Source organism: Sarcophilus harrisii, chromosome 1 (genome assembly GCF_902635505.1).
Source record: "Sarcophilus harrisii chromosome 1, mSarHar1.11, whole genome shotgun sequence".
NCBI lineage: Eukaryota > Metazoa > Chordata > Mammalia > Dasyuromorphia > Dasyuridae > Sarcophilus > Sarcophilus harrisii.
Genome location: NC_045426.1, coordinates 163,540,117 through 163,555,660, shown reverse-complemented (window position 1 = coordinate 163,555,660; position 15,544 = coordinate 163,540,117). Strand labels below are relative to the sequence as shown.

At 34.4% G+C, this 15,544-nt stretch overlaps 1 protein-coding gene across 3 annotated transcripts in view; it reads left to right on the top strand.

Annotated features, from left to right (window-relative positions):
- Nucleotides 1–15,544, top strand: part of PDE8B (phosphodiesterase 8B) — a 326,848-nt gene that overhangs the window by 226,315 nt on the left and 84,989 nt on the right. For all 3 annotated transcript variants that reach the window (XM_031966218.1, XM_031966204.1, XM_031966210.1), the window contains 4 exons: nucleotides 5,210–5,288; nucleotides 8,031–8,171; nucleotides 10,473–10,561; nucleotides 13,202–13,262. In XM_031966218.1, coding sequence (XP_031822078.1) covers nucleotides 5,210–5,288; nucleotides 8,031–8,171; nucleotides 10,473–10,561; nucleotides 13,202–13,262 — 370 coding nt within the window. The remainder of the gene's footprint in view (nucleotides 1–5,209; nucleotides 5,289–8,030; nucleotides 8,172–10,472; nucleotides 10,562–13,201; nucleotides 13,263–15,544) is intronic.

The window sequence follows — 15,544 nt, the reverse complement described above, 5'->3', positions numbered from 1 at the left end:
TACAAATGGAAGCTAGTTTATGAAGGAGAATGGGCACAAATAGTTGGGGATGGATCAGGAAAAGCTTCATGTACCTTGTTGTACTTGATTATGCTTGATTGTACCTTAACAGAGAGGACAGGTAAGGAGGGAGAGCATCCCATGAATGGGGAACTCATGAAAAGGCATTGAGGCTGGATATGGAGCAAGAGTGTGCTGATAAAATTTTAACAAGAAGTTCTTTAAAATTATATTGCATTCTTCCAAGTTTAAACTGAATTATTAATATATTATCCATTACTTAAGTATAGAAAATTAACCAAACAACAAATCAAGCCCTGATTTATCACACTTGCAGATTTCTGATGTGTAAGTACTCCCGCTATAAAGTTAACAATTGGCTCTTGCGAGCCAGTACAATCTAGCACCAACACACTCCTGATTTGGAGTTTCATGGTTGAGAAGCAGAGAGAAGATCAAGTTGGTTAGCTACAAAGTGCAGGATGGGGAGTGATACCAAATGAGGTTAAGAAGATAGGTTGAGATCAAGTTGGGTAGGACTTTAAAAGTTAAAAAGAGAAATTTTACTTAATACTAGAAACAATAAGAACCCACCAGAATTGTTTAGTAGGGCAGTCATATTTTATGTGCCTAAAGTACTGTGATAGCAACATCTATGTTAGACTGACTTGTTGAGAGGCAAGTCAAAAAGATCAAAGTGATCTCTGAGTGCTCATGAGAGCTTAAACCAGTGGTTCTCAAAGTATGGTCTAGAGAATCCTGGGGATCTCTGAAATCCTTTTTAGAGGGTCTACAAATTCAAAAATGGTTTTTATTTCCAATATGGTAAAAGTCTATAAATATAATTCTGATAAACAAAAACTCTTTGGAGAGATCCTTAATAATTTTTAATGGGATAAAGATACTGAAAACAAAAGTTTGAGAACCATTGGCTTAAACCAAGATGGTGATTTTGTAGGCGGAGAAACGTGAGAGTTGTTGTGGAGAAAGGAGTGGACAGTTTGGGCAACCGATTGGATATGTGGGCACAAGGAGACTAACAAGTCATGGTTAATACTGAGGTAACAAACCTGAGAGACTAGTGGAATTTTTCATGGAAATAGGGAACCTTGGGAGGAGAGGAATAAAAATGAGATCAGTTTGGAACATTATGGCTTTGAGATTGATTATAATGGGAATGAATCATAGAACCTTAGAGTTTTAGAGGGGCTGTTTATTTCAGTCTCCTCATTTTATCAACAAGAAGACTTGCCCAGTGTCACAGAGGTGTTTAGTTGTACAGCTGAATTTCTGCTTATCTAATCCCCATTCAGAGGTCCTTCTGAGAATCCTCTCCTGATATGTTGTCCAATAAAATCACCTGTACAGGTTATCTAGACATGACAGGTATTTTAGTACTTGTTACATCTTCCTTTTGTTTCTGTTGACAGTTCTTCAGTTTCTTTTCTTAGAGGTAAATGCAATTAAACAGAATTCTACAGTTCCCAAGAACAGAAAGTTAATAAAATAAAACACCTCAGCATGAATGGTATTGATAATTAATATGAGCAATTAAGTTTTCAAACAGAGAACATGACTCATTGATTACCTCATTTTTCTGTTAGTTTATTTAAAATAAGCAATCGTTAAAAAGATCTAAAGTTTATCTAAACATTGAAGTCCCACAGTATTGCTCTCTAGGGGTAATTAATTTGTAAGAATTATTTATTCCCTTTTACCTAGATTGCTCATAAAAATATATTATATCCTATTGGGTATTTTTTTAATGTTTTATTGACAATTACCAAAGATAATGACTTAATAGATATAGGATACTACATTTAAGAATTTTTTTAAGGATACAACTTGAAAGGGTAGCAAAGATAGTGTTTTAAAATATCCTTTTACATCCTTACCTGAAAATGAATACACATACACTTAAGGATTGGACAAGCAATTAATCCATAACTCAATAATATTTATAGGGTAAGACCTAATTTAGCAAGTACTAATATTTGAATTATTGGCTTAAGCAAAATATAATTCTTGGGAGGGGTTTAATCATTTTATTAACAAGGCCAACAGGTTATTAAAAACAATGGTCATTTGGCCATCTCTTTTAGACCAAAGACAAACATTTTATCAAGGGTTTCTTGGGACTTATGAAGGGGAGACAATGTCAAAGGGGGAAAATGAAAAATGGATGACAAAATTGCTTGACAAACATCAAAGGGGGCAATCCCTTTTGATAACATTGACAAAATCAAAGAAGGCAGTCTCCTTTTATAAGTAGATCTTATAGGTAAAATACACAAAGGAAAAAAATAGATTCCTTTAGAAACATCTGATACAGTCCTGTGGTTCTTGTCTGTTCTTCTCCAACTCAGATCACTTGTAGAAGTTTTCTGCAAAATTAATCTCAAAATAATTCAGCAAGTTATATTTCTTACATCCTTGTCTTCAGATACTTTTTTTGAATGCACCTGCAAGCAAATGAAGGACAAGGACAGGTCCATCATGATTATCTGATTCTTTTTGGAGGTCCTTTTATGAACGAATAAAAACAAAATGTTTTGGGTGAAGATAGTTTTTTTTGGCCTAATACCTGGAGGCACTTTAGTGGACATATGTCTTTTAATGTTCATTTTTGTTTTCATATGCCTCTGCCCCTTCTCCTTTCAATGTTAATTTGTACATGGAGTATGACAGAAAGATTACTTAGCTTTAATTTTCAGATCATATGGACAAAAGCAGTTGGAAAAGAGACTTTCACTCATTAAAAACTAGCATGTAGAGACATTTTATGAAGCAGTCTATCTAGTATATAGAGCTAAATGATGTACGTGGTGTCAAGAAGAGCTAAACTCAAGTTATAAATCTGAAATGTACTGCTGTGAGGCTGTGGCCAAGTCCTTCAATCAAACCTTAGTTTCTTCATCTGTAAAATGATGAGGTCTGTGGCACCTGCCTTACAAGGATAATGAGAAATTCAAAGGGCACTTTACAAATTTGAAATATATCTACTTTTATTTCCACCCACCACATTTTCCCAATTGAATGAATAAAAAGGCATTTATTAATCACCTGCTGAATTCCATGCACTACGCTAAGTGCTGGAGATACAAATATAAAAATCAAACAATCCCATATCACAGTCTGTCCATATATCATTGGATTCCAATTTTCTTCAGATAATTTCATAAATCCTTCATCATAGGGGATTTATTCTGTTGGCTACTGAGGCCTTTTTCCAAATATGTTGACATTGCATTGGGTACCAATGGAGCAGATAGGCTGTCTTTTTCACTATGTAGTCTCTGGTTTTAATTGTACAGCTCCTTGATCGTATCATTTACACTATTTTTGACATATTTCTTCGTTGATAAATATGCTGCATCCTCTTCATAGCCATTAAGCGTATCACCATTGCTTTCCTGTTTAATTCTTTGGAGACTTTGTTATTCCATTTTTAATAGTCATATAACATCATTGGAAAATACCAGTTTTACAAAAATGGGCCATAATTTCCAGAAAAAGTTTAGAGAAAAAATGTATAATGTAATTTTTCAACTACAATCCACTATAATGTCTTCCTTCTCAATTCTGAGCCTAGCTTATTATCAAGCTTCATTATTTTTGAAAGACTTAGAACTCTATGTATTGTCCACCCCCTCTTTTTTTCTAATTAATTCTATTCCTGATCATCATTATTATGTTTGTATTTCTTATTTTCTATCCCTGATGACTCCTATGTTTAATTCTATTCACTACCTTGTCGTATTATTACTTAACCTTCCCACCCCAAGGATCCCACTCGTATCATCTCCCTCACACTTTCCCTCTATTTTTGTCTTATTCCTGTTCTCCTATACACTTTGTCCCATTCCCATTAATCTACAAGCCTTTTTATTTCCCTTTTTTTCTTAATCCTTTCCCCCACTTATTTCTTTATAAATTTAGAAGACGTTTAATACCTTTGAGATATATGTATATTTTCCCCTCTTTAACCCATTCCCAGTAAGAGGCAATTTCAGAAAAAAAAAAAAAAAACCAGCCCTTCTCCCCCATCTTATTCCTCTGTGTCCATAATTCCTCTGTACCTCATTCATTTAGCATAATTACTATTTTTACTTTTTCCCACATGGTTTTGTTTTTCATATTCAGCTCTCCCCCAATCTTTCTTTGGAACTACAAATGATTAATGAAATCTCAGACATGTGATTTTTGTCCTTAATGTGTCCCTTGAAAGTAGTCTTTGATGTTTACCTTGTATTTCTCTTGGACCTTAATGTCTAGTTTTCTATTAAGTTCAGGTCTTTTTGCAATAACATCCTAAAAATCTGGCAATTTATTGAATGTCCATTTTTTTTCCCATTCAGAATTATGCTTAACTTTACTGGGTATGATATTTTTGCCCAGAACTTTAGTTCTTTTGCTTGTGTGTGTGTGTGTGTGTGTGTGTGTGTGGTTTCAAGACCTCTTTCTTTTAATGTAGTTACTGTTAGGTCTTGTGTGGTTTTAATTGTGACTGTCATATTTATATCACTTTTTCTTGTTGCTTATAATATAGTCTCTTTAATCTGGGGATTTCAGAATTTGGACATGATGTTCCTGTATGCTTTCTATTTTCCCTCTTGTTCTAACACTTTATAACAATTTTCTTTAATTATTTCTTGTTATTATTGTATTAAGAAACTTTTTTGTCCATAGCTTTTAAGAAGTCCAATTATTCTTAGGTTTTCTCTTAATGTGTTCTGAAGATTTGTTTTTATTATGAAATATCTTATGTTCTCTTCTATTTTTTCATTCTTTTATGTTGTATTATTTCTTGGTCTCATAACTTTACTGGCTTCCCCTTGCCCAATTATGGTTTTCAAGAAGTCATTTTCTTCCTTAAGATTCTGGATCTCTTTTTCCAGTTAGTTAACTTTCTTTTCATAATTTTCTTGGTTTGGGTGCAGTTAAATGGTGCAATGAATAGAGTACTAGCCCTGAAGACAGAGGACCTGAGTTCAAATTCTGCCTGAGACATTTACCACTTACTAGTGTGTGTGTATATATATATATATATATATATATATATATATATATACACACACAGAGTATAGAGGAAAACAGATGTTGTACATCCTGTGAAGTGATTAACTTAAAAAGGCAGCAAGTAAAACAAACAACCTGAGAAAATGCTTTAGTTTTACAATAAAACTAATGATGCATTTGCATTTTTCAGGGCATGTAACTCAATTTTTACGGCACTTGACCATTGTCATGAAGCCATAGAAATAACCAGCGATGATCATGTCATTCAGGTATGAAACAGAATGTTTGTTTTAAAAAACATAGATGGGAAATGTTTTTATGCTTTGCCATGATGTCTGATCTGAGTCCTCGATGTAAGGGAAAGTAACACTAAGCATTCCCAATTTTCTTTCTTGAACTGGGGTCAGGTTCAAGCCTTAGTTAACCATTAAATTCTCATTACAACTAGGTCCCAATTAATGTGAATGTAATGAATCCCATGGAACAATTACGTGTATTTGACTTCACACTATTTGAAGTTAAAATTGTATAAAAATATGCTAATTTGTTCCAGCCCAATGGATAGATATAATGGTAATTTAAATGACATACCCATTTCACAGAATTCACTATTCATATCAATCAGGGCCTAATTGTAATTCCAGTTTCATTAATTGGGTATCCATAATCCTTAGGGAATAGACAGATATTTTTCTTTGCACTAGCTCCCATGCTTAGGGCTTAACTGAGCATGTAAATAGTGTTTTTAGAGCAACCCATTTACTCAAAAACATTTGACATGCTGATGTTAGACTATTATTTATATTAATTAAAGCAAATTTTTTAAATGTTTGAATTTTATGTAGTTTGTTGGGATTTGTTCAGTTTGTTTGGACTACTGTTTTTAATAGAAAGAGGGAAATTCCAGGGGAAAAAATTGCTCTACTATTTACTTTTGTTTGTTTGTTTGTTTTTTTATTAAAGTTTTTTATTTACCAAGCATATGCATGGGTAATTTTTCCAACATTGTCCCTTGCATAACTTTCTGTTCCAAATTTTCCTTTCCTTCCCTCCACCCCCTCCCCTAGGTAGCAGGTTGTCTAATACACGTTAAATATGTTGAAATACACATTAGATCCAATACACGTATACATATTTATACAGTTATCTTGTTATACAAGAAAAATCAGATCAAGAAGGAAAAAAAAAAGAAAAACTGAGAAAGAAAACAAAATGCAAGCAAACAACAATAGAAAGAGTGAGAATGTTATGTTGTGGTCCACACTCTGTTCCCACAGTTCTCTCTCTGGATATGGATGGCTCTCTTCCTCACTGAACAAGTGGAACTGGTTTGAATCCTCTCAGTGTTGAAGAGAGTCACGTCCATCAGAACTGATCGTCGTATAGTCTTCTTGTTGCCGTTCTACTATTTCTAATAGGCAATATCTCCATACCTCAAAGCCTCAGAGTTGTCTGAAGCATTGAGAGGTTAAATAATTTACCTATAGTCACAAAACTAATAAGTATCGGAGCTAAAATTTTAACTCAGATGTTCCTGAATAATAAGATGGTTGTCTATCTACTTGCCTCTTAGTTACAATTATTAAATATTTATAATAAAAATTCTTTCTTTTAGTATTAGCTTATATATATAATTAGCAATACATACATACATATAAATATGTATTTTTATATGTATGTATGTATTACTAATTAAAGTAATTCGATGACAAAAGTGAAATTAAATGACCTGGAGCCAGAAAGAAGTTAGTTCAAATCTAACTCAAACACAGACTAGTTGTGTGATCCTGAGTAAATTATCCAACATTTACCTCAGTTTCCTCAACTGTAAAATGGGAATAATAATAGCACCTTGCCTCCTAGGGTTGTGAGGATCAAATGAAATGACATTTATAAAGTGCTTAGCACAGTGCTTGATGGAAACTAAACACTTAGTAAATGCCCATTTCCTGAATTCTTAATTAAAATTGTCTTATGGCTTAGTCTTTTTTAAGTTGGTGAGATTTCACTTTCTGTGTCAGTCCAGACTGCCAGCAGTAGGAAAGGAGCACACATCACTGAAAATAAAAATTTTATTCTAAGTTCAGTGACTATGATAGACAAGATTGAGCAACTACCTGTCAATCAAACACCTTTTATCACATAAACTTTTGCATGCAATAGGTGACAATTTTCAGTGCATTGACCTTAAATTACACACTTCTAAGCAATAGTTTGGGAAAAGATCACCTTGATTCCACCGTTCCCAGAAAGTCTTCCTCATGCTCCATGGATTGTCCTTTTTTTCATGTTCTTCCTCTTTATACCTTTTTTGATGTCTATAAGAATTAAGCTGCTCTCTGGGTAGTATTACATCCATTTGTGAGAATGAATGGAAAAACTATGCAAAAAAACAAGCTAGACTTTACCAGTGCAGCTGAGTAAAAGATAGGGAAGGGAAAAATCAGTTTGGTGGAGATACAAAGCTTTTTAATTACTTAAGCCATAATCTGATGGATGGCTTATTTAGTTTTAGCTTTAGTATTTCTTCGCTGAGTTCTTATTCACCAGTGACTGTAGAAAGTGGGAAAGTATGTATACCAAGCTGCTCAGCCTCTAAAGTGACAGGTCTTGACTCTTTCCAAATGATAATTAGGAAATTAATTAATCAAAATAACTTTTGTTTTTCCTCAAAATCTTGAGATATGTGACAAAATGTCTGTGTGGCTATAGGGAGGTGTCAATCCTTCATTTAGGAAGGAGGTATTGTAGTAGCAATTGGTCCAAGCTCTGCTTTGCTCTCAGAATTATTGCTTATTGGAGGAGTTGTGTTAATATGGTGGCCAACTGGAAAATCAGGGAGGTTTGATCAGTACATTGTGACTGATCTGCTGATGACTTATATTCACTATGTTTCTAACAATATGACAATTCACAGCATAGCTAATTCTAAATAAAACTTAATAGAAGAGAGAACACATTGATTCTGCTTTTGCTCTGTAATCTCTCCTGGAATTATTTGTTTTTATCAGTATGTCAACCCCGCTTTTGAAAGGATGATGGGCTATCACAAGGGAGAGCTCATAGGTAAAGAACTCACTGAATTGCCCAAAAGTGACCAAAACCGTGCAGATCTCCTGGACACCATCAACACTTGCATCAAGAAGGGAAAGGTTAGTGAATTCTCTCTCCACTCCTTTCAGAAAATTCCTGGGAATCTACATTTTATGGTTTTTAGGATCTGATTAGTTACAAATATTATAGTGAATTAAAACCTTTAATTTCTATGTACAAAGTATCTTTTTGAGGTGTTTCTGGATCTCTTATATCATAAACTGTGTTATTTCATTCCTGGTAATCTCTATAGCATTTGTAGTTAATCTATTTTTAAAGAAAAAAATCTTATATCCATATACATATCTTCACTGTTCCTTATTAATTGAATTAACTATCAGACAATCAGTGAGCATTTATGAAGGAAGGAAGAAAAAGGAAGGAAAGAAAGGAGAAAAAGAAAGAAAGAAAGAATCCCTACTTAATAAGGAATTTAGAATCTGAGGAAGATAAGAACATATATAAGTATATGCAACACAAATATAAAGATAATAAATATAGAATAGTTAAATGTGAGGTGTTTTGGGAAAGAGAGAAGGAACTATCAGTTTCGTAGATCAAGAAAGTTTTGAGTTGTAATTTGAAGAAGAGAGGGATTCTTTGAGAAAGTGGTAAGAGAGGTGAAAGTGAAAAGTTCTATTATAAAGAATTCCACATAATGACTTGCTGTGAGTTCTGTTTATCTAGAGATACATGTTTTCTCTTTATCTCTTCATCTGTGTGACTACATACATATATATTCAATAATACCAATAAGAACTCACATTGTATCACTCTACTCCTTACTTCCTGATGCATTTATCTATCATTTGTTACAATCAACTTTGGTCTAAACAAAGATGACACTTTGTAATTATAGACTCATAGATTGGAAGGGACTTTGGAAGTTATTCAGTTCAACTTTCTTATTTTATAATTGAGGAAATTGGGCCACAAAGAAGTTAAGTGACTTTTCTAGTCATACAAGGAATAAACTGCAAAACCAGAATTCAAGCTTAGTTTTAATTGGATATGGTGCAGTGTATTTTCCACTGCACCATACTTACTGGTCTGTTAACAGATCTGCCCTATTGCAAACTGACCTGGTTGCCAGACACGCAATATGACCAAAAGCCTGAATTTTAAGAGTTCAGAGTAGCCATTTAATCAACCCAAATACAAAAGTCATTCACACTCTAACTTCCCTGGAATGTGGTAAATTCCTTGAGTTTAGAGAATCCTTTTCTCCCTTCCTCAAAATTTGTTACAATTTCTTAATTGTTATTTATCTTCCCACAATGATGTAAAATAGTGTGTTCAGCTTGTAGGAAGATTGGTGATCCATCAGGCAGGATTCACCAATTGGACTCTAATTGGGGAAAGTGTGAGATAAAAGTGAAAAGAACATATTGGTTGCTAAACACCACCAAGGGACTTCTTAAAAACACATTAAAATGTGTATAGAATTGTCACACTGTTCCACCATGGTCCCCAAGCAAAGTATGAACCATTTGGCTAGAGAAGGAAGGATGGGGAAATAGAAGCCAGAAAAGACTCCTTTTGCCCAGCTGTTCCTATATTTGGGCAGTTAGGTGGTACAGTGGATAAAACATGAAATTTGGAATCATCAAGAATCATCTTCATGAGGCATTTGTAGTTGTGTAACTCTAGGCAAGCCACTTAACCTTGTTTGCCTCTGTTTCCTCATCTGTAAAATGAGCTTGAGAAGGAAATGGTGAACCACTTCAGTATCTCCACCTAGAAAATCCTAAATGGGGTCACAAAGACTAATGACTAAACAACAATATTAACAATAGCAAAGTGCCTAGGATGTTTTGAGAATTGCCCAAAATCTGAATATTCAAAGGATAATAACTGCTCTAATTCTTGTCCCCATTATTGCATATTCTCCTCTTTCTTTTAAAGTTTATAACAGGAGGAAAGTTGCATTCCTACCCTAGCCTCTTCCAAGATTGGGGAAAAAATTCCATATGTGCTCCCTAAATGATCCTGGCAGGATGCTTTAGCGTCCTGTAGAAATCCTTGTAGACTTCATAGTATGAAGTTGGATTGGATTCTTTGCTTCCATTTCTCCTGTTCTTGATTCCCCCTGTCTCTCCCAGCATTCATTTTTCTCAAACACAAAATGGATATGGTGATTACAACAGAATTGCTAGGTGTAAAGCACTTTGTAATTTCACTACTTGATGCCCATTAACCCTTATTGGAGAAAGCCAAACTTGAGAAACAATATCAAGTTTTTACGATTGTATTTTTACATGTGAAAGTCTTTTTCACCCTTTTAAAATCAAGTAATTGGAACTTTTTTTGAACAAATGATGAATAGTGACTTAGAAACTTAAATGTTTCTATTTATATAGGAATGGCAAGGAGTTTACTATGCCAGAAGAAAATCAGGAGACAGTGTTCAACAGCACGTGAAGATCACACCAGTGATTGGCCAAGGAGGGTGAGAAATTAAGTTTGAACTCTTATAGCAAATGACAAAGATATATTGTGCTTTCTTTAGCAAGTGCTATCATTACAGATTCATGAATACAATAACATTTCTATTTGGGGCATGACTACCAAGATAAGTTTTATTCACATGGACTATTTGTGCTTGACCTGTGGTAGAGCCTTCCAAGCTCCTCTTGGACTTATCAACCACAGTGGGAGCAATATCATATTGATCCTTTGGTCCACCACAAATTCTATCTAAAAAAAAGAGACTTCCTTCCCCTTGCTATCCACAATATCTTTCCTAACACTATATCATGTCCCTCTATGTTTTTCATGGGATCTCATGGGATGGCCTTTGCTATTTCTCCTTAAGGGAAAGAGCTCTCTGCTTTAGCCTGAGCCATTGCATCATGCTACTGCTTCTTGAAAGGATAAATTTCCAGACTCTCTACAGTATATGAGGTTATTCCCCTCCAGGGAATCCCCCTCTTCCTTGTATCTCTGAGAGGATAATACAGTAGTTTTCAGGCTGCTTGGCAGATAGAGGTAAAGACGAACAAGAGAGGTCATTTGATTGAGGAAGAAAAACATGTTAGCTCGGAGCTGGTGAGATCCAGTTTCATTTAATCTCTGATCTTAAAGAGACGTACAATTGTTTTATGTCACCATAAGGGAAGGTAAACGTGCAATTTGATTTCCTCTCCCATGTGAACTTTGTGAGAAAGTAAACTGGGCCAAACAGGATACAGTGCTATTTAATCACTTACAATAAATTACTGATTAGGCTTTGTAAGTTAACCTGAAGCATTAATACCATTTTAATAATATATGGCAGTGTGTGTACATAAGAGACACATGGAACCATACAAAATTATTTAGAGGACAAAAAAAGTAGGAACAACTTTGGCAAACCAGGAATGAATGGATGATGTAAAGATTAATTTCCTGTGAATACTACTTGATTTATCAGTGTTTATGTTACCAGAAGAATCACAGATCCAGTAGAATGTTCCAATTCAATAAATAACAAATGACTATTGTGTACAGAACTCTGGGTTAGGCTCTGGGGGATGGGAGATAGAAGGTGAGAATAAAACATCACCACAAATTGCTTTCAAGTGTTTCCTCACAACAATTTTATGAGTTACTATTATCTCGATTTTTAGAGCCTAGATATTCTAAGGTTACAAGGCTATGGAAGGGATGAAAATGTTTCCCCATCAAATTGTACTTATTTTTCAATGTTGGGAGTACTTCTCACCCTCCATCCAAAGCATACTGCCTAATGCTGTACGTTATATTCTTTTCCTCTAACATTGTCTAGCCAGTACAATTATTCCTAAGCAAACTGGCAGAGGCTTAAGAGACTCACAGGTGTAGTTTGCTGAACTGCCATTTCTTTCAGCAACTTACTTTCAAATGCCATGTACCTGCCAATTTTGCCTAATCCCATCTTACTTTTAGCATCCTTAGGCCCAGTCTACTTAGAAAACCAAAGCAAAGAACCTATTGTTTCCACTCTGAATCATCTAGGTAACCAAACAAAATAGACATTTCTTTGAGGATAGTCTTTCTGAGAATCCTAATTGATGCATCTGTATAACAAGCAAAAGGAAAAAAAAAAGTAGGTTGCCCATTCTTTGCATGAGATTCCATTGCTTCAACCATCTCTATTGTCGTTGAGTTGGGGTTTTTGTTGTTGTTTTTCCCAGTCATGGGCAATGAGATATTTTGTTTAAAGCCTCCATTTGGTGAAGAATATTGCACATTGACTAAGCAAATATTCTAAGAACTTCTGTTCTCATTATTCTTGTCTCTAGAAAAAATTAGGCCAAAAGAAGATATAAAACTTTGAGTCTGTAAAAATAATTTAGTGAAAATGATCTTACCAATATGATGACATTTTATTGTGAATGTTTTTCAAGCAGTTGTGCTAGCCAATGCTGAGATACACACACACACACACACACACACACACACACACACACTTGTGTAGTCTCCTTTGTAATTACAAACAAATGTGAAGTGGCTAATTAGAATTACGGTCTATGTCCTTGCAAAAGTTTTTTCTCTGTGTGAAACTCCCTGGCTCATATGGGAATGGAACTGCAAATGTTGACTTTATTAGTGCTATGCCTAATAGCAATTTTTGGCATGAAAATCATGGGAATTAAAGACCAAAACAATAGGACAATTGCATTTTCCCTAGGTGTACCCATAAGTCTTATGGTTTGTCCAAGTACCTTAAAATGATGACTGTGACCAAGTGGTTGCAGATGACTATAACCACTTATGTGTATAAGGATAACTAATGTAAGGATTATCATTGGTTTGCCAAAGACTTCAGTTGCTGAATGAAGAAAATATTAAGAGAACATTTTTTTATCTTGATGCAAAAATAGGGTGTTTTTAAACATTTCCATGAAGATATACATTTCTGCATGCATGTGTGGACTGACATGTTTTGGATATGAAAAACAATTTCTAGTATGCTTTTGTAAAATAATATTTCTTTCATTTTAAAATCTTGCCTCAAATCACCTTTGGGGTTATGTCTTAAGAGAAAGCTTGCTAATGGATTTAGTGTCCTGATTTGTAGCACCATCTCTTTTCTGATTTACTAATCATTGATTATTTATGTTATTAGGAAAATTAGACATTTTGTGTCTCTCAAGAAACTGTGTTGTACTGCTGACAGCAATAAACAGGTACTGTATTCCATTGCTCCTTCTATCATGACCCCGTTGTCATCTGTTAACTTTTTATGGATTTTCTCTTGTCATTTCTTTGGTTCTTGCTTTTCACTAATCAATTAAAAAACTCATACAGAAAATCCAGCCCTTCTAACAAAATATTGCAAAATAGTCCTTCATTGCTGCAATCAAAACACAAGTTGTAAACTGAGTGATATCTATTTGGAAAAAGTGATTGCTACATTGTTTAACCAGAATTGCATAGTAAAACCTCAAATTTCCATACTCATTATTTTCTCAGATTGATGGTAAAATAAGTGAAGTTAATGAGATGGTGACTATACCACTACCCAGATCATTTCATAATCACTTCATTTCTCCTGATAAAGAGCAGTATATATTTTTTAAACTCACATGTTCTTTTGACAGATTGCCCCCACCCAACTCTTAAATAACAAGATATAACCACAGAAAATCTCCATATCTTTTAAGTTTCTAAAATGGAAAAGTTCACTTTTTTTGAAAATTGAATGGCTTAAAAATAAATTCCTATATTAAGAAAAAAATATATAAGGTGGCTATGCTAGTGGTCTTCCTTAAAGACCTACTTTAATGCCTCCTCATGATTTAGAACCAACAAGGTATAAGATCAGACAAGTCCTGCCAAGCTGCCATCTATAGTTCTGTAGAGAGGCTACACAATAAAGATGAACATGATTTCAACCAAACTGACTTTTAAAGACCATGCCCTAGGTCACAGAATGGTAGTAAGCTGCATTGATGGAGGGTGTATCCACAGTAATGAAATCACAGATCATTAAAGTAATGAAAGCAGTGTTTTCTTAGCCTCAAGTCATTTTTCTATCTCATACTTGCATTTTTTGTTTTTGGTACCTATTTAAACACATTTATTAAAGTGTATTCAATAAATATAGTAGTAATAACATGGTGTGTGAATTATGCATTTTCTTGCCTTTGCCCAGTGCCCAAACATGCATTGATATTGCACATATAAAACTAAAGATGGAATGCCCACATAAATGTGCTTAGTGAAACAATATTTATTCCAAGTAGAAAATAAGTGTAAACTAATATAAAGTAGAATTAGATAACTAATTAGACCTTTTGTCCAAGTATATTGAGATTTTTATGTATTTGTATTTGTACTTTAGTCTACTTAGTCAATTGTTGCTTCATTTAAATATTGTCTTGGTAAGGTTAGAATGGTTACTCTGGTCTTATCCTCAAGTTAGTTTCAATGGTATGCTCTGATTTAAATTCTAACTTACCACACATAGGAAATTTGGCATTACATCTGGAGAATTTGAAGCAAAAAAAGACTACTTTGGTTCTACCTCATTCTTTTTGGCTTTACTGGTTTTTATCAGATGACTAAATTTCCACTTATATATTATGCAGTAGAGGTAGTTAGGGTATTAGGAACATCATCAGTGGAGTGTGCTGAGCCTGGAGTCAGGAAAACCTGGCCTCAGACACTCATTAGCTCTGTGATTCTGGGCAAGTAACTTAAAATCTGTTTGCCTTAATCCATTAGAGAAGGAAATGGCAAACCACTCTCTTATCTTTGCCAAGAAAATTCCAAAAGGGGTCATAGAGAGTTGGACACAACTAATTTTCTAAACAATAAAAACAACAAATCAAACCTGCATCCCTGATGGGACCGTAGGTGGAATTGTCCTGACTGCCTGGGGAGAGTGAATAAATCATCTTCTCCAAAACTTGGCCTGACATCTCACAGGCTAACCCCCTCTAAAGACTTTGTCATCTCCCGCCCAGAGAGCAAGAGTCAACTCTACATTCATTTTGGTGGGATCTCTCTTGCTTCTAGAAAGAAATGAACAATCTCCTGTCCCATGGCTACTAATATTGTCTTCTTTCTCTCCAAATCTTGTGTTTAATTAAGAGTCAAGTCTCCTAAGGAAATATCTTCCTTCCATTGCTACCATCCTTGCTCTCTCCACTCCCAATCTAATTTAGTACTACCATTCCTACATCTGTGTTCTGTTTTTTCCTCCCCATCATGCCATGACATTCTAATATTAAAAGAATCTAAACAGTGGTCCTCAAACTTTTGTTCTCGATGTCTTTATCCTATTAAAAATTATTGAGGATCTGTCCAAAGAGTTTTTGTTTATGTGGTTTATAATTATAGATATTGATCACATTAAAAATTAAAACTAATTATGAATTTGTAGACTCTCTGAAAGGGTTTCAGAGATTCCCAGGATGCTCTGGACCAGACTTTGAGAACCACTGATCTAAGAGGTCTGATCTAA